Source organism: Falco peregrinus, chromosome 5 (genome assembly GCF_023634155.1).
Source record: "Falco peregrinus isolate bFalPer1 chromosome 5, bFalPer1.pri, whole genome shotgun sequence".
Lineage (NCBI taxonomy): Eukaryota > Metazoa > Chordata > Aves > Falconiformes > Falconidae > Falco > Falco peregrinus.
In genome coordinates this window covers 15,908,572-15,927,045 of record NC_073725.1, presented here as the reverse complement: position 1 = coordinate 15,927,045, position 18,474 = coordinate 15,908,572, and the positions used below count along the sequence as shown (strand labels likewise).

At 41.6% G+C, this 18,474-nt stretch overlaps 2 protein-coding genes across 5 annotated transcripts in view; one reads left to right on the top strand and one right to left on the bottom strand.

Moving 5' to 3' along the window:
- Window position 1: 1 nt before the first annotated feature.
- On the bottom strand, window positions 2–10,979 carry UBA5 (ubiquitin like modifier activating enzyme 5). 2 transcript variants are annotated; one of them, XM_005242242.4, is made up of 12 exons: window positions 10,766–10,979; window positions 9,664–9,709; window positions 9,482–9,571; window positions 8,286–8,395; window positions 7,785–7,871; window positions 7,021–7,105; window positions 6,086–6,190; window positions 5,778–5,905; window positions 4,169–4,304; window positions 3,641–3,716; window positions 2,737–2,843; window positions 2–2,230 (listed from the first exon to the last, which is right to left on the bottom strand). In XM_005242242.4, the coding sequence occupies exons 1-12, from the start codon at window positions 10,909–10,911 to the stop codon at window positions 2,147–2,149; spliced, it is 1,200 nt and encodes a 399-aa protein (XP_005242299.2). In that variant the 5' UTR covers window positions 10,912–10,979; the 3' UTR covers window positions 2–2,146. The 2 variants fall into 2 exon arrangements, with proteins under 2 accessions (XP_005242299.2, XP_027649370.1); XM_027793569.2 differs by lacking the exon at window positions 10,766–10,979 and having other exon boundaries at window positions 9,487–9,571; window positions 9,664–9,711.
- A 263-nt stretch (window positions 10,980–11,242) lies between these two features.
- The window catches only part of ACAD11 (acyl-CoA dehydrogenase family member 11), a 33,975-nt gene continuing 26,743 nt past the window's right edge, over window positions 11,243–18,474 (top strand). Inside the window, exons 1-3 of one of the 3 annotated variants that reach the window (XM_055805620.1) lie at window positions 11,243–11,425; window positions 13,446–13,545; window positions 13,781–13,906. In XM_055805620.1, the coding sequence (XP_055661595.1) occupies window positions 11,289–11,425; window positions 13,446–13,545; window positions 13,781–13,906 (363 nt within the window). In that variant the 5' untranslated portion in view covers window positions 11,243–11,288. Of the gene's footprint in view, window positions 11,426–11,941; window positions 11,975–13,445; window positions 13,546–13,780; window positions 13,907–18,474 lie in introns of those variants that run through there. The other 2 variants (XM_055805619.1, XM_055805621.1) reach the window with 2 other exon arrangements.

Sequence of the window (18,474 nt, the reverse complement as noted above, 5' to 3'; positions counted from 1 at the left end):
CTTCTGTCTTTGATGTTTATTTTAAAATAATTTTAACCACTGGCACATACAGTCATCTTAATGTATTTTCTAATTGTTTCCAATTCTTCTTATATATACAAGCTGAAAGTAACAAGAGACCCATTTTGCATACTTTGTAAATAAGCATATAAAAGTGTATTTATTTGGTCATAAAACTGTACGTGAAGTAAAATGGTAAACAATTGCCTCTTGTAAAGCTGACTGTCAGTCATGTGATAGCACTGAGGAAAAATTTCTTCTGTTTGGATTCAATGATCTTAAAGGCCTTTTCCAACCTAAATAGTTCTACAATTCTATGTCAGCCAAATAATTAAGAGTCAGGATTATCTGGGCTGTTATAGGAGCCAGGTGCGTGTCTCACTTCTATTGTTCTCAATGGAAAGGTAAAGTCACAAAGAAACCTAAGTAACACTTAAATTGACACTTGGATCAAACTAATGTAGACTTAGTGACATAGATTCAATTATGCACCTTTTTAATGACCTCATTATTCTATTTCCCATCCCTCTTTACAGTTCAATTCTAAAATCTGGTTTCTCCAAAACTGAACTTAATCCAAAAAAAATCACTTCCATTTTACAGTATAATGGACCACACCAAAATGCCAACCAAAACCCCAATCTCTGAATGTAGTGAGGATTTGTATGTATATAATACAGTCTTAGCTGTGGAGAAACCAGATCTTGACATTTGTAACCACTGCTTAGAAATCAAACATTTAAGTAATTAATCATTCAGCTGCCCTAAGAAACAGAAGCACCTCTGCAATATCACTGTCTTCTTACATGTTGGTTGGATGCTGCTACTACCATTGCCAGCTGGTTCTGCGGTGGCTGTTATCATGCTGTGGAAAGGTTTTATGAACAGCCCAAGTTAGAGATACTTGTATTATTTTGCACCGCAAAGGCTGAAATTTACGTTTCTAAGCCAAATTTTGAAAAAAAATAAGAAATTATGACTAAGCCAAATCTAAGTAATGATCAAGTTCTGGGTCAGACACCCACAGTAGTTAAAATGTGTGAAATTGATCCTTCCAGTTCAGCAGGGTACATTTACAGGTCAGTTTGATGCATGGTAATTTAAAAGGTAGTATGACTGTACTAACGTTATTCACAAGACAAATATAATAGCTAAGCTACTCCCCTGAAGATACTTGCAACACCAAACAAAGTTTAGAGCACTTAATTTTAGAAGCTTTCCCATGCAAACTCTGATTAATTATATTCATTAATCTAGCTCATGTGATGGGGATGGATCAGAATTATAGCTAAACTTCTAATAACCAAAAAAAAAAAAAATTTAGGTTTTCAAAAAGATAGATAAAATCTCTTCTTTCCAGTGTTGCTGGTGAGTCTTGAAAAAATTTTGTCATGAAAAGCATCTGCTGGCTGAAATGGTGACATACTAATACCCAGCCTGCTAGTGTAATTACTGACAGAAGACTTCGCCTTGTTGCAGCATACTCAAAGCATTATCACATGCAAAACATATAGGCAGCTACTTAAGAACAAGCAGTAGTAAAACACTGATAAAACCAGAGGCATTTAAAAAAAAAAATCCATCCCAGAGATATTTAAGGCAGATAAAAAGGCTGAAATGTTCTGTTTACTCAGAAAAAGTAACCACAGCACAATCCATGCCAAGAATTTGGACAACAGTGAACAACAACAGAGTACAAGTGCCTGGAAAATCAGGAGCAGCAATCTGAATGAGGCACTAGCATCTGCCCTTAACCTCCTCAGTCCAACTCCAGCAGATTCCATCTTTCACTTGTCCTATACCATGTACTGTTCTCGTTGCATGATACTGCATATAACATGCTACACCTGCTTTTGATAAATAATAAAAGGAGATGGATAAACTGAGTATCTGGACACTAGCAATGCTGAGAAATTAAAATTTACAGTAGCACAACTCTTTTATGTTAAAGACATGAATAGACAACAGAATATAAACAACGTTAAGTCTGTTCCCTTCCTGTCCCTGTAACAGTTCCGTTTCATCAGAAAGGTAAAAATAAGCTTCAGTTGAGGTAAAAATAAGGGGGGGGGGGGGAAGACATCTGGTCTTCTCAAAATCCAATGTCAATCCAAACTCCCAGAAGTTGTACTTCATATTTGTTTTGCTACATGTTTCTCATTTTGGCCATGAGTTCTTCTAGGCTTTCTTCAGACTCTGCTACCGTTTCCTCAGTTACCAAGTTCTCTTCCTGTTAGGAACATGAAGAAAAAGTTGGCAACAAAAATAGCAAACAAAAAGCCCCACAGAAGTAAGCTTGATTGCCATTACACCACATCGCTTTCCTAGAACCAAGTGCTCAACTGCACAATTAAGTCTAAGTGATTATAAGCTTAAATTGTAAACTATTCTGACTAGGAGTTAGAACATTCTGGCTGCAATAAATAACAGATTCTGTGCTCCCCAGTAATTGCTCTTTAACTGCATATAGCTTTTACAAATTAAATATGCTAAAAATCAATTAGTGACCAAAATATCAACTGAGAAATTCACATTTCATTTCCTTCCCCCCCCCCCAAATACACTCGTTCCTATCATCTCAAAACTACATTCACGCTAGCGTTCATACTTAAATGTATTATATAGAAACACAAAACTAGACCGTAGAAGGCACTAATCTGATGTACCGAGGTACAGTTTTCAATTTTATTTTAGGTTTAAACTGTATTTCAAAAATTCATAAAGAATAAATATTACCTTGTTTGGGATAGTATAAGCTACAGTAATTCCCTCAGGAAGCTCAGGTACTGGGCCAGATGCAGCCTTCAGCTCATCTTCTGAAATTTCTGATACTAATTCGATGCCTTTGCATTAAAAGGAATCAAGAACTCCATTACAACTTTAAAGAAATTTTTCTTCTATCACCAAGTTGTCAAAGTAAGAGGAAAACAGCAGCTACTTTTCCAAAACAATAAATTCAAAAGCAGAAAGACCTTTGATTTCAATGACTTCCATTATCAATACAAGTATCCTTTACAATACAGGAAATGATTCTACACAGATAACTTACAGACAAGAATGGCACCTCTCCCATAGGACTTCCTTGTCCTTACCACTTAAATCTTACCATGAGGACACTTCTCCTGATGGCAATCTTAAGATTATTTTCTATATCATGTAATAAACAGAAGGTATATATCCATTCTTCAAATCGTTCTATAAAACACACTTACCACTCCTTAACACAACTCCTTCTAACTTAAAGCCCCCAGAGGAACATAAAAATCCATGAGATGCCTCAGCACAGTGGTTATGGAAATCACAAATGCTTTCTAGTTATGTATTTAAAAGGAATATGCAGTGAATACACCTCCTCACACATCTTTCATATCTTCAGACCACCTTTCAAGAAAGTTTTTTATTCAAATGGTGGTTACGTTTTGAGCCTAAAACCTGCACGTTACACTAAAAATGCATCATTAAGTTGTGGCAACGTTACTGTCAAAACCTGTGAAAAGCCAACAGCAATTACACAGTGCAAGTTAACAAAAAATACAAACCAGAAGAAGTCTCTGTGCCCTACAGTGTGTTCACCCAAAACAAAGACTTCAATTGAATCTTGGTACTGTGAACATCATTTAGTCTCCAGCTGATTACTTACCCCAGTCATTGTCTTCATGTACTATTTCTTCTTTCTGTTCAATTACTTCCTGTTTTGGTTGTGCAGCTTCTCTTTTCTGAGGGAAAACATAAAAAGATAAAACCCACAATATATGTAATAGTCCAGTTTTCAACTATAGTGAAGAAGATAAAATCTAACATTCACACTTCTCTTAAGATATGTAGTCACCATTTAGAACTTTGCTAGGCATAAAAAGGTGGAATACCTGCAAGTTAAAAAAACACAAACCCCATTAATACTCAAAAATACATGACTGCCAGAAAGGTTGAATAATTACTGTAGAAGAAAATGTTATCTAACTGAACACAAGCCATTCTGCCTACCCTTTGCTTTAAGATAACTCTAAGTACAGTATTTTCAGAAGAACATGCAACCATCTGAAGACAAGGCTGCTGAAAATTGCACTGGCAATGAAAGTTTTGTGTTACTACACATCTGTAGCCTGCTTTGTTCTTACGACTTTAAGGTCAAAAAAACCCCAAACAACAAACCTCAAAACATTGTTACCTTATAATTTTCTTGCTGTTTTCTGCAATTTTGGTCACTACATTGTGGGTTTGGCTTCATAGACATAGTTGGAAAGAAATCCTGCATTGCATTGTAACCAAGATAGTAACTCACGGTACCAAAATTTAACAGGTATCTAGAAACACAAACAGAGAAAGTAGGCCCTTATATACCAGTGCAACCCTAACAATTCAGTTGCTCAAGGAATAACTTCTCCTCAAAGAACTTTTAGAATACACTTTCACACTACTGAAGTTTTAAAGAATTACTGTAATTGTCTTAAAATAAGCTGTAATCAACTGACAACAGTGTAACTACATCAACATAACAACCCGCTACTCTTGTGGTGTGTGTGAGAACAAGTCCACTACAGTCTCAGAAAAAACACATTTAGAGTCGTAAGTAAGCAGTTTTCTCCTGTGCTCTAGTCCGTTGCTTGAAACACTCAGATGCCCTATATTACAACGGGAGAGTTTTCAACAGCTAATCAGAACCAGTTCAATCATCTTTACTGTAGGGTCAGAATTGCAATGAAAATAAAGATTTAGATTAAGCTGCATTGTTTGCATTCTTCATTAAAGAAACATAGATGTTGCTATGCAATTTTATATAATACATCTCTCTGCACAGCTGAAAATGGAGCTTTGTTGTTTATAGGCACTTGCAAACTTGAAAACTTTTATTCTTTGTAACCATAAATTTTTGGATAACTGACAAAGCCAAGCTAAGGCTACAAACAGGCTAAATAAGAACCTCTTCTCAAAGATGCTTGTAAAAGACAGTAAAACTGGGTACAAAGTTGTTCAAATATTTTCCTTGCTGGTACATGCAGTTCTTTTAGCAGTTGGAGTCATGTGACTACTTCTTGACAATATTAAAATAGGTCATACAGCTGTATAACTAATATTAATCCACCTCAGGTTTTTAGAATACAAACACTGCAAGAGAAATTATTTATTCTTTGTCCATGTACAAAATTTCAAAGACACATTTTCAGCACTTCAGCATTTTTTGTGTATAATTTAATGAGATCACATAATACATTTAAATGCAGAACTAAGAAAAAAATGTGTGTGTGTGTGTATGCAGTAAAAGAAATTCTTCGAGAAACTCTGAAGACCTTTTTCTTATGCCTGAAAAGTTCTATTAAGAACAGCCACCCCAAAGTAAACACACCAGTAATTCAAGCAGTGTGTATTTCAGCCCTGTCCAATAATGCCAATACCTTTACGGAAACAGGCCACAAATACAGAAAAAGAACTAAACCCATCATTATGAAATGTTCCTTCAGGTTTCTTTCTCTTACTGTGCTGTACACCTGTTGCAGCACAATCAAACTAGTAGACTGCAACAAGGCTTTACTGTTGGTCAGATTCTACTGTTTGTGCTGTATCTCCTTCCTCCAGGGGTCAGACCACACTACTCCTCCCTCCCCCCCCCATCCTCTGGGCTATTTAACCACTTAGTGGGAACGAGCTACAGCTGCACATCATCCATGTCAATCAACCCACGGCCTCTGAGGCAAGGCCACAGCTGCATGTTATCACTGCTAATCAACCCACTGCCTTCATTCCTCTACATACCGAAAAGCAACAACTCAATCACTTACTTCAGAACATTTTGTACGAGAATTCCTGCCACAACACCCATAGTTGTAGGAAGACTAGCTGCACAAACTCCTTCTCGTTTTAATGTTTTTTCATCAATATTTGCAGCGACTACAAGTGGAGGCGCACACTGATGGGAAATAAAGAAATTAAGTTTAAAAGAAGTATGAACGCTCCCGCCACACAGATCACACACAATCTTAAGATACTCCACCAGCTGTGCCAGGATCACATTCACTACCCAGCTAATCTTCATATTTCCAGTGCCACTTTAAAAGACAAACGAGCTATTCAGCAGAGTACTGCATACCGCAAAACAAGCAGATTCACCAGGTATGATCAGCTGTATATGGCCTGACACTGCATTTTCACTCACTCCAGATTCCATCCAGATTTGTCCAAGTTCATTGCAGGCCTTAGAAACACAGAAACACACACATCAGCACTGCAGAAGTTTAAGGAAAAGAAAAAAGTAAAAAAGAAACATAGTAAATTGAGAGTGATTAAACACACTGATCTTCCTACTTTAAGACAAAAAGGTTATGATCAGAAAAGGTAGAATAGAAATTGCTTATCAGAGTCAAAGGGGAAATCGAAGGACAAATTAAAGTCATCCTCATGAAGCCCTTTGTGCTTTCCTGAGGATCTGAGATTTTTGAACATGCATTAGTGATCCAGTTACTAGCACACTACAGAATCTAATTACACTGTATCCATGACTAAAAGTAGTTTGTGCATCTGTGTACCTTCAGTGCATGCGATTTACGAATCAAGTTAGCTGAAGGGTAACAGAAAACATGCATTTGGCGTGTACCCTATGCTGGCTGCTACTACAAAAAAACCCAGTTTGATTAGGTACATAGCCTTAAGATGTTTTTAGTATACAAAAAGTCATATGAAGTATACAATTAGCTATACACAGTCTTTTGAAAGTTAGCAAGATTTAACATACTAGGCTTTGATAATACCTTTATATAAACAGGATAATTTGGAAAGACAGAGAGGGCTCACAATACTGAACTCTTCCACTAAGCATTACCTGCCAGTAACTTAAAAGGCTACAGTTATATTTATACATATAAAATGTGTTTCGTAAGAACTGGGAAAAAGCCCAGATTCTGTTTTGTTAAACCAAGGAGGAAATTTCTTAGAAGATTCCTGAAAGTTCCTGTCCTTTCTCTAGTCCCCACAATTCCTAACACCATAGAAGAAAATATGTGAAGCTCACACCTTCAATGGCCTTACCGTGTTAATAGCCATGCGAGCTTCAAAGTTGTCCACACAGCTTAGAACAAGATCGACAGGCTGCCCTTCCTCTAGCGCACCGTTACTGAAATAAGTATCAGAAGTTTGCATAACATTGCTGGCAGAACTAAATACCAGCAGGGGAATCAACATACTGCTTTAGAGTATAGAAGCACATGGGAAGTGTATTTCTAATAAAACCTGTGCAAATGCAGAACAGGACAAAACTAGCATCATAGATCTACAATAGACACAAGAGCATGCTGAAGGTGGGTTTTAAATATAAGTGCATTTTAGATTAAAATAAGTTGTATGTAGTATACAGTCACAATAAAAAGTATTGCAAAAGAGCACCTTTGTACAACATAACTGCAAATGGGAAAAGTTACTTCAGAACCTAGTCTGAGATCCACTAATAACTATTTCCTTTCTTCATTCTACAAAGCATATCTGAAACTGCTCCAGAGCAGTCAAAATATGATCTGATCTGTTTTCTATAACGGAAAAAGCCTGTTAAGACCTGCAGCTTTGGCTGGAAATCTAAAGATGCACTAATATAATATATAACTGTAACAGTAGAAATAAATGCCAGCTCCAGAGAAAAGGTCTAGGCTGGAACGTCTTTATATATACATATTTCCCACTGGTTTCCAATTAGCAGTCATTAAATTAAAAAAAAACAAAACAAGAATAAAAATGTGAGGCTGTACAGAACCACACATCAGCAGAAGTTAGTGACATGCTTTTGTTCAGAGATTTTTTACCTTATTCTATCCATGAAGTGTTCAAAGTTGTCCAGTGTTGTGATGTTGTAGTTATGTACTTCAAATTGAACATCAGGATTAATATTCCTTATGGAGGAAACAGAGTGAATATTAATAAATAAAATGGTAACTTGCATTCTGCTCCCTAACTTCACTAACTACACAAGCTACAGCCTTAAGCTTCCAGTCCGAAGTCTGGAATACACCCATATTTGTCAAAAATTCCCAGACCAGATGAGAAAAACCCCACAACATATTGAAGTGGCATAGTTTATACCAAACTTCCAAGCAAAATTAGCTATACATAAAAAGTAGACTCACACTGAGGTTTTGGCCAGTACAAAAATGTCCTTAAAATATCAACCTTTCCCACAACTATTTTATGCCCAAATCTCCAAATTATATCATGCTACTTTGCGAGTGATTAAGAGTGAAACACCAGTTTCCTGGAGCAGCACTGTGGGTAAAACGTATTTTGATACCCATTTCTCCAAGTTATACCTCAAAGTATGCTCTGCTGCTTGCACTTTACTTAATCCAGCTTGATGAGGTTGGAAGAAGAGTCTGTTCATGTTTGCCAGTTCCACTTTGTCGTAATCAAACAGAAGCAGCTACAATAAAGATAGTATTAATCTACGTGAAACTCCAAAGACTGCAACCACAGCACTACAGCAAGACATTTTAAACAACAAAACTCCTCTAAAACCAACAACAAAACCCCCAACTAAACATGCCCTCCATCCCTGCAGTCCCATTCAGTTCACATACAAAAGGTACCAACATTGTAAGTACGCGAAGACTGAATTCCAACTGCCATTCACCAGGACCTGACTCGTTAAGTCATGAAAACCACTCTTAATAAAAAGCAAACTGTCCATTTGATTTAAACTAAGAAAATTCAGATCATCTACATGAACAGTATCACCTCTGTTATCACATTCCTACTTGCTGTTATGGCATTAACTGGAAATGTGTAATTTCTTTTACTTGTCTTGGCATGTAGTTCTTCAAAAACAATTCATTTGAAATACCTAAATAAGACAGGGACATGTTGATTCTGAATCAACTATCCAATGTCCTTTTCTATACCCAAGATGCTGGTCTTCAGGAAATGCTCCTTCAGAGAAAGGGGCAATAAACTTTGCAATAGCTGCATCACCTCTGTATCAAGAAACTTCTCAAAGTTCCAAGAATCAATGGTCAGGTTTGCCTGGAAATACAAACATCTAAGCCACTGCACAAATTCCCCCTTTAAAGAAAAATCCTGTTCTATTAACTCTGGAGGTCCTTGCTATCTAGACACCATCAAATTATTTTTAACCACTGCTAAATTTTTAGCTTTAAGTCTGCCGTATGACAAACTAATGTTTGCGATAAAAATATCTGCCTGACATCTACCACATCTCCATTTCATGAACATCAACTTGTTCACTTGAGCTTACATAAAAGCATGTAGAAGACAATATCCAAACAAGAACCATTCACACAATACAGAATTAAGCCCTAAGTAAATCAATTTTACTAGCATAAGAAAAATACAGACTCTTTGTTTGTGATGTTTACACAAGTACTGTTCTTGAGTGCGTCTTCACAGTACTTTTTTATTTGGGAAAAATCAACTGAGTGAAATCAAATTAACTCTTCTGTGAAAAGACTGGTCCATCTCCTATAAAGAAGTAGAAGAAAACTCTCATTACCTTACCAATGCCACACCTTGTCAACATTTCAGCAGTCACACTGCCAACTCCACCTACACCTACTACTGCAACTGTAAAGGTACGAATTTTCTGTAGAAAGAAATAAAACACAGATCAGTATATCAAAAGTGGTCCTTGCAGGGTAAAAATGCAAGGGTGTTTTAATGCAGATAGAATCCTACCTCATAGTCTTTGACAATTCCCATTCTTTTTAATGCCATCAAGCGACTACAAAGAAAAACAGCAATGTTATACAGAAAATCCTCTCTACTTTTCTAATAGCAATTTTGCTTTTCTGGTATTTAAAAATCACTTTTGCTTTAAAAACAACCCTGCCACGCACCAAACTCAAGCCTGCTGTTTTCTCTGTAGTTGTAACTGCCAGCTAGATACAGTCTAAACGAGACAGTGGGTGCTTTCCTATGAGCAACAGAGTACTGAACCCTGCAGAAACTCATGCACTTACTCAGTTGGTATGAGTAACATCAGTGAAATCAGGAGGACGCACAGCTATTTTTGAAAAATAATCCCAGATTTACAGAATGAAAGCCTATGCTTTTTTCTGTAATGAACCATATGGCAGCAGGCCAGTGAAGACTTTTCACTGCTTTCTGATCAATTTGGTTAACTCAAATATAACATTAAAAAAAAAGTTATAGAGAAGATCAGGTTGTGAGGATAACTGGAGAGATTGTAAAGTAACATTTTATCCTACTATTGCATTTTTTCATTGAAAGTATCAATGAAAGAACAAGTATCAACTTGTATCCTGAAAATTAAAAGTGCATCAGATTTCCAGAAGACCTGAGCATTAGAAGGGGTCCGAGATCCTCAAGACTTCTCTAAACCACCTAAGTTAGAGGAACGGGAATGAGACCTCATGTAATACCAACAGCTGTTCCATTTATTAGCTACTTAGCTGAAAAACTCACAGGGTCTCCTCTCTGTCTGCCCGTGCTGTAAGGCAAGACAACATAAAATAACCCCGGTGGACACCCCTGCCAGCCCAGCCAGGTGGGAAACCTGAGTGCATCTCTCCCCTCCTCCCCACAGAGCATCCACCTCCAGCACCCCCAGCCCCATCCCTCGGGCCCCCGCCGGCCCCAGCCCACCTCCACGTGCCTCTTCCCCTTTTCCACAGTTCCTGAGGCCGCAGAGCCCTCCCTCTTCCCCATCCTGCACACCCTGACACGGGCTCTAGGCCTCCTCCTCATAGCTCTCGCCGCAATCCAGCTCCGCAGGCGCAGCCCCCTCCCCCACAGCGCTCTCGCCCGCCGGCCGCACCTGTAGGGGTTGGAGTCCGTCACCTCCGGGCTCATGCTCTCGATGCGGGCCCGCGGCGGCCGCCGCCCGCTCCTCTCCCGGGCCAGCTCCTCCTCCAGCTCCCGCACACGCCGCTCCAGCTGCTCCAGCCGGCTCGGCTCCGCCATGGCAGCGCCGGCGACGCCGCAGCGACACGTCTCCCCGTCCGAGGGAGCTTCCGGGAGCGGCAGGGAGCGCCGTCCCCTGCTCGCCCCGACGCCTCGGGGAGCGTTCCCGCCCCGAGGGGGCCTGCTGCCCCGCAGCAGCGGGCAGCGAGCGGGCTCCGGCGGGGACTGAGGAGGGCAGGTGTCAGCCGGGGGGGTGACTACCTCCTGGGAGCTGCTTTCTTCCAGGAGAAGCCACCCGGCTCCGAGAACCCCGCTGGCTCGGCGCCGGGGACCGCTTTCCTTGACGGACCGAGCCGCCCCCGGTTGCCGCGGCGACGCAGGGCCGGGCCGGGCCGGGCGAGGCAGCTCCGCCTGCGGCCGCAGGGCAGGGGCCAGGCATGGCGGCGGAGCCGGGCACCACCGAGGTGGGGCCGCGGCACCGCTTCGACCAGGAGAGATTGGAGCGGTACCTGCGCGTCCACCTGCCCGGCTTCCCTCGGCAGCCCGCGGGGGCTCTGGCGGTCAGGCAGTACAGGTAACGCACGGGTGGGCCGCACTCCTGCCCCGAGGCCGCCTGTGAGGGGCGGGCAGCGACCGCCGTGCCTGCTGGCCTGGGCCCTGGCCCGTGGGGCGCCCCGGGGCGCGGAGCCAGAGCGCGGGCCCCAAGCGTGCCTCGGTGGGGCGAGGAGAGCGGCCGCGGCCTCGCTCGCTGCCCGGCGGGAGGGTTGGTGCCCTTGGCCCCGGTGCTGGCGGACAGCAGGGTGACAGCTCGACCCTTGGATGGCTGGAGAGGTTGAAGCTGGCGGTGGCGGCAGGGGTGGCCGTTGGCACAGGCAGAGCCTGCGGCTGCAGCTGTCTGCCTGCGAGCAGGCGATGTGGTGGGTGGCCTTCCCACAGTCCGCTGCAAAATGTGTGTTTGGCCCCCAGTGGTGCGACCTGTTGGAGTACGCGCACAACTCTTTTTATTACCTACTCTTAAATCACAATTTGTCTGATTCCTCTTTAATTGCACATCAAATAATAATGTTCAGGAGCACGTACATGGCTTGAGAAGTCAACTTTAAAAGCCTCAGGCTATCGCCAGGTAAGCAAATCCATGAGAAGAGTGTAACACCGCTGAGATTCCCATTAAGACCCCGAGAGCAATGCATTGCACTAGTGAGGCGCTGCACCCGGGCTCCTAAGCCGCTGCTGCACAGAACATCTAGTTCACTTGCATTCAGTGAGTTAGTGGTGCAGCTGTCTGACTTCAAATTGGGAGCTACAAGAAGTTATTCTAAATATAAGTATTAATTCCTTTGTCAACATGACCTCAGCTGCATTATCTGCAGCTATGACTAAGAAACAGTGAACAAGTTTTCATTGTCTTCTGATACAAATAGAAAGTATCCATTGAATCCTCAGCTGTACTCTAATCCTTGTATGTACTTGAACCGAGACTTTAGGAGGGGTCTCAGGAGAGTAACTGATAGCAAAATCTGCTAAAATATCACCAGTATTTATGCTGTTGCTTTTTGTTAGTGTTGTGGTTGCACTTCAAGGCTTCAGCTGATCTAAATCTCTGTTGTGCCAGGCAGAGTACTTGTCCGTGCAGTATACTTGTTAAATTATATTACGGACTGTGCCCTAACTACCTCAGGGAGAATGGAAATGTCATGGGGAGCATGAGGGCAAAAGTCCACTTGATTCTGATTTTCCAATGGTTGTCTAATCTTTCACTAGACTAGTTCAGAATGTGCCATAAAAATGATCTAGAATGAGGAGAGGAAGGCATATAGATGAGCACAGAACCTTGAGGAAAATAAGGATCAATGAGCTTGATTGGGATAGAATGAGCAAGGTGTTATGAAGGGTTTAACCAGGCTGTCCTTCTCTTTTACATGTGTTTGTGATTGAAATGTCTAATTTCTATGATTCTTTGTCACTACAACATTCATTCTTTAAAATTTTACAGTTACTATTGGCAGCCCCTTAAGCATAGTGCAGGTGTGTGATGATCAGGCTAGAATACAGTGGGGCTGGGTACTAGAATCATCAGTTACTTGGAAAGTTTCCTCTATGCTTACATTGTTCAAAATACAGCTCACCAAAGGGCAGATACAATTGTGGGCTAGTGTGAATTCTTCTCTGTTTAATTTCCTCTAAATCAGAAAGCTTTAAAGTTAGTATCTACGCATACCTTGAAAACATTAATGATGTCTTTTTAGGGTGGAGGGGTAAATGCTGCCTTCATTTCACAGGAGAACAAATTGAGTATCTGTGACCTCTCTGCAATGAAATAAGATATCTTTCTCATAGGTAGGAATAGAACATATGACTTCTGATTTTTAGGCTATCACTTGCATCCTTGTAAGACTATATTTAAAAAAAATACCCCAAACCCAAAAAACAAAACAAAACAATAACAAGAGAAGAAACTCTTGAGAAGAACCCTTTCATCTGTCTTGCCATTTTGTTCAGCCCAAGTCACAGTGTACTCTGCATCATTTCTGTTAAAAGTTTGTAAATTTGTAAGTACTTGAATTTGTAAGTAATTAGAATCTTTCTTTTTGTAGCTCAGGCCAGTCAAATCCAACCTTTTATCTTCAGAAGGGTGGGCAGGTTTACGTGCTCAGGAAGAAGCCCCATGGCCCCCTTTTACCTAGAGCTCACAACGTAAGTAACATTCTTCTTAAGCTCCAAACACTTTCTATTGCAAGTTGCTAAGTCCTATACACGATGGTGTGGCACATGGTTGAATGTATCCAGAAATGCAGTGAATTTCTGGATCTTTTCCAATTTTCTGTGCAATACATGTAACTCAGCATTTTAAGAGGGAGATTGGTCATTCACTGTACTCATTTATGTTTGGGAGCTTTTCATTGAACCTAAATTTCTGTGTTGTCTTCAGGTTGATAGAGAATATCGTGTGCAGAAAGCCTTATTTTCAGCTGGATTTCCAGTGCCTGAGCCCCTGTTGTATTGCAGTGACGTTTCTATCATTGGAACAGAATTTTATGTAATGCAGCATGTGCAGGTTGGTCCTCCAATGTGAGAGATTTTTTTTTTCTCCCTACTACAAACTGCTTTTAAATTGTCTAAGACCTTTCTGTTAGAACCTTATGCAGCATTTACTAAGTTTTGTGATATGAACATAAATAATCCTTATTTTTAATATTTTTTAGTATTTTTAAGAAATGCCGCTATTAGAGATTCTCGCTGATTTCAGCTTCTCCAGGACTTATTTCCTACTTTGTTGACGTTTTCTGCTCAGTATTTAACTTCCTGTTCTTGTTTTGAGCTCTCAGAAGGATGTATTGAAATGAGGCAATATTGCTTCTCTGAAAAGCATACACAAGTCAGAGGGAGAACAATCAAGCTATAAAGTTAAACGGAATCTTTGGACATCCTGGAACCTGCTTAGTACTGAAGATAGGAATCTACAATCACTTCTTTTTGAAAACCAAGCAGGATTCTAGCTCAAGCACTGGCTTCAGAAAGAACATGGCGTAGCTCTGTCTGTTGTCCATCACTCTGGGGGTGCAGTAGTTGAGTTCATAGAACCACAGAATCATCATGTTGGAAAAGACCTTTGAGATCATCAAGCCCAACTGTTAACCCAGGACTTCGAAGTCCATCACTAAACCATGTCCCTGAGAGCCCCCATCTACTGGTCTTTTAAAAACCTCTAGGGATGATGATTCCACCACCTCCCTGGGCAGCATGTTCCAATGCTTAATGCTTTCAGTGAAGAAATTTTTCCAAATATCCAATCTGAACCTCACCTGGCATAACCTGAGGCAGTTTCCTCTTGTCCTGTTGCTTTTTATCTGGGAGAGGAGACCAACCCTCACCTGCCTACAACCTCCTTTCAGATAGTTGTAGAGAGCAATAAGGGCCCCCCATGAACCTCTTCCTCTCCAGGCTAAACAACCCCAGTTTCCTCAGTTGCTCCTCATAAGACCTGTGCTCCAGATACTTTGCCAGCTTTGTTGCCCTTCTCTGGGCATGCTCCAGCACCTCAATGTCTTCCTTGTAGTGCAGGGCCCAAAATCAGTATTTGAGGTGTGGCCTCACCAGTGCCGTGTACTGGGGGCGACCACTTCCCTTGTCCTGTTGACCATGCTGTTTCTGGTACAATCCAGGATGCTGTTGGCCATTTTGGCCACCTGGGCACACTGCTGGCTCATGTTCAGCTGGCTGTCAACCAGCACCCCCAGGTCCTTTTCTGCAGGGATGCTTCCCCAAGCCGGTAGAGTTGCCTGAGGTTGTTGTGACCCAAGTGCAGGACTCAGCATTTCTTGTTGAACCTCATACTTGGCCCATCAATCCAGCCTATTCAGAGCCTTCCTACCCTCAAGCAGATCAACACCCCTCCAGCTTGGTGTTGTCTGCAAACTTACTGAGGGTGCACTTTATCCCCTCATCCAGGTTGTCGATAAAGATACTCAACAGGACTGGCCTCAATACTGAGCCCTGGGGAACACCACTTGTCACCAGTCACCAGCCAGATGTAACTCCATTTCCTACCGCTCTTTGGGCCCAGCCATCCAGCCAGCTTTTTACCCAATGTGAAGTACACCCATCCAAGCCATCCATGAGCAGCCAGTTTCTCCAGGAGAATGCTGTGGGAGATGGTATCAAAGGCTTTACTATGGTCCAGGTGGACAACATCCATGGCCTTTCCCTCATCCACTAGGGCAGGTCATCACCAACCAGGAGATCAGGTTCGTCAAGCAGGACTTGCCTTTCATAAAACCATGCTGGCTGGGCCTGATCACCTGGTGGTCCCGCACATGCTGCGTGACAGCGCTCAGGATGATCTGCTCCATAACCTTCCCCAGCACCGAGGTCAGGCTGACAGGCCTATAGTTCCCTGGATCCTCCTTCCTGCCCTTCTTGTGGATGGGCATCACACTGGCTAACCTCCAGTCTTCTAGGACCTCCCCAGTCAGCCAGAACAGTTGATAAATGATGGAGAGTTGCTTGGTGAGCTGCTCCAGCAGCTTCTTCAGTACCCTTGGATGGATCCTATGTGGCACCACAGACTTGTGCATATCTAAGTGGAGAAGCAGGTTACTGACCATTTCCTCCTGGACTGTGAGGACTTTATTCTGCTCCTCATACCTGTCTTCCAGTGCAGAGAGCAGAGTACTGTGAGGGTAACTGGTCTTCCTATTAAAGACTGAGGCAAAGAAAGCATTAAGTACCTCAGCCTTTTCCTCATTCCTTGTGGCAACGTTCCCTGCCTCGTCCAGTAAAGAATGCATATTATCTTTGTATTTGTAAAAACATTTATGTTGACTTTTATGGCAGTGGGCAGTCTGAGTTCTAGCAGGGCTCTTGCCTCTCTAATCCTTGCCCTGCATAACCTCAGGAGTTTGTAGCCATCCATTGCAGCACTCCAGTCATGCGAGTTATCTCACCATGTTTCCCTGATGGTGACTATGTCAGAGTCGTCCTGCTGCACAACAGCTTCCAGCTCCTCCTGTTTGTTGCCCGTGCTTCAGGCACTGGCATAAATGCACTTCAGTTGTGCTATCGATTTCACCTCAGTGGACGGTGCCCCCAGGCTCATCTATAACAAGCTTGTTTTTATTCTCTTCCCTCTTCGAATCTAGTTTAAAGCTCTCTCAGTGAGCCCTGCTAACTCCTGACCTAGAATCCTTTTCCCTCTTTGAGACAGCTGAACCCCATCTGTTGCCAGCAGGCCTACTGCTGTGTAAACTGACCCATGATCAAAAAACCCAAAATTTAGTGGCCCAGAGCCAGGTGTCGATCTGTGTGATCTTCCGATTGCATGCACCATTGTTCCCTGAAACGGGCAGAATAGAAAAAGTTACTACTTGTGCTCCTGATCCCTCAACCAGTTGACCCAAGGCTCTGAGATCTCTCTTAATTGCCCTCAGACTGCTTCTTGTTTGGATTTCATCACTGCCCACCTGTAAAACCCGTAATGGGTAATAATCAGAGGGCTGTACCAGACAAGGTAGTTTTCTAGAAACATCCCTTACCCAGGCCCCAGAGAGGCAGCAGACTTCCCAATGGGTTGGGTTTGGTCAGCATTGTTTTGGGCCTTCTGTTTCTCCTGGAGTACAGTTGCTGATGACAACCACCTTTCTTTTTTTCCTAGCAGAGCTGGACATGATGTGTGGGGCAACTCCTTCAACCTGAACGGGCTTTCATTCACATCATTATTTTCCTGGCTCTCAGGTTCCAAAGCCACATACCTATGGTATAGGAGTACCTGGGAAGGTGGAGTAGGCTGGGAGGTGATTCATCTGCTGCCCCAAGCAGGGACCTGTTTCCATTCCCCCCTGTCTCTTAGGTCCCCTCTGCCTGCCTGGTGGCAAGTAGGTCGGGGAGCTGCCTCTTCTTGTGAAGTGTCCATGTGGTACAGTTGTCTCAGTTGATACTGTTTCTGTTAGATACTGGTGATTCTGAGTGTAAATTTGCTCTATCATGGTGGGGTGTTTTTTTTCCCTGTGGGAGAAGGATTTGAATTCAGGCCTCTTCCCTTTTATTACATCTTACTCTATTATCAGGTTCACTGGGAAATTAGAAATGTAAGAGTTTGTGGGCTAGTTCCTGAAGATTAAGTTAACCTTCCTACAAAAACCATGAATCAAGAGTAATAAATAAAATGTACAAGCTATGAAGAATTTGAAACAAATTTCTTACATTAAAGATGGAGAATTTTTCTGGTTTTGATTAAAACAAAGTGATTCCTTAATAAAAAAACTTGCTACTGATGTATTTACATTTCTAAGGATGTACATTTACAGTCTATTCATTCTAAGATGGACAGCAGTGCACTGTTTATGACAAATGCATGGTGTATTTAGAAAACAACTACACATTTACTGTGTTGAATGAACTATTCCACCATACAAAATGTGATTTCTAGATTTATTTTGCAGACTCTTTCAGCAAAAAAGTTCTATTGATGCTTTAGCTGCGTAAATATATTGAAGCTAGCATATGAACCAGTGAAACTGAGGAACTTAGAGGAGTGAAGAGACTGTTTTTTCTTTTCCAATCTATTACTGACAGGGTCAAAATTAACAGAGAAAATGGAAAACCACACCCATCTTCTAAATGTATTGAACTTTTAATACATTTAAAGCTTTTAAGGAGATTTAATAGCTTAATACAAAAAAAAAAGCTTTTAAGGAGAATGCAACTGAATTTCTTTGGATTGTTCGCCTCTTTGTACATACAACCCAACTATTCACCAGCTCTCTCTGCCAGCTCTCTTCCAGCCCACTCCAAGGACTTCATTGATATTTCTTCTGGAAGTAACATTTTTTTTTTTCCCTGGTAATCTCAAGTTTGAGGATATCTGGACTGAGTGCTCCAATTCAGACTTTCGTCTGCTGAATATATCTGTTATTTTAATTGCCCTGCAATAGATATCCTGTATACCAATGATCTGAAATTACTGTGAATCCCTTCATCTGTTCTGAGCAAGGAATAAAATAAATGAGGAAGGAATTTTTGATTGCACAGGGAGTGTTGGTTCACTGCAGTTGTTCTTGCTGCTGGAGTGTATAGATGTACTCCTCTTCATCTTCGTGTACATCCCACCAAATATCTAATTCATGA

Coding starts and splice junctions, on each gene's coding strand:
- UBA5 (XM_005242242.4), bottom strand. CDS start 10,911: ATGGCGGAGCCGAGCCGGCTGGAGCAGCTGGAGCGGCGTGTGCGGGAG. Junction 6,191..7,020: donor CTCGCATGGCTATTAACACG/GTAAGGCCATTG, acceptor TGTGTTTCTAAG/GCCTGCAATGAACTTGGACA. Junction 2,844..3,640: donor ACATGAAGACAATGACTGGG/GTAAGTAATCAG, acceptor TTTAATGCAAAG/GCATCGAATTAGTATCAGAA.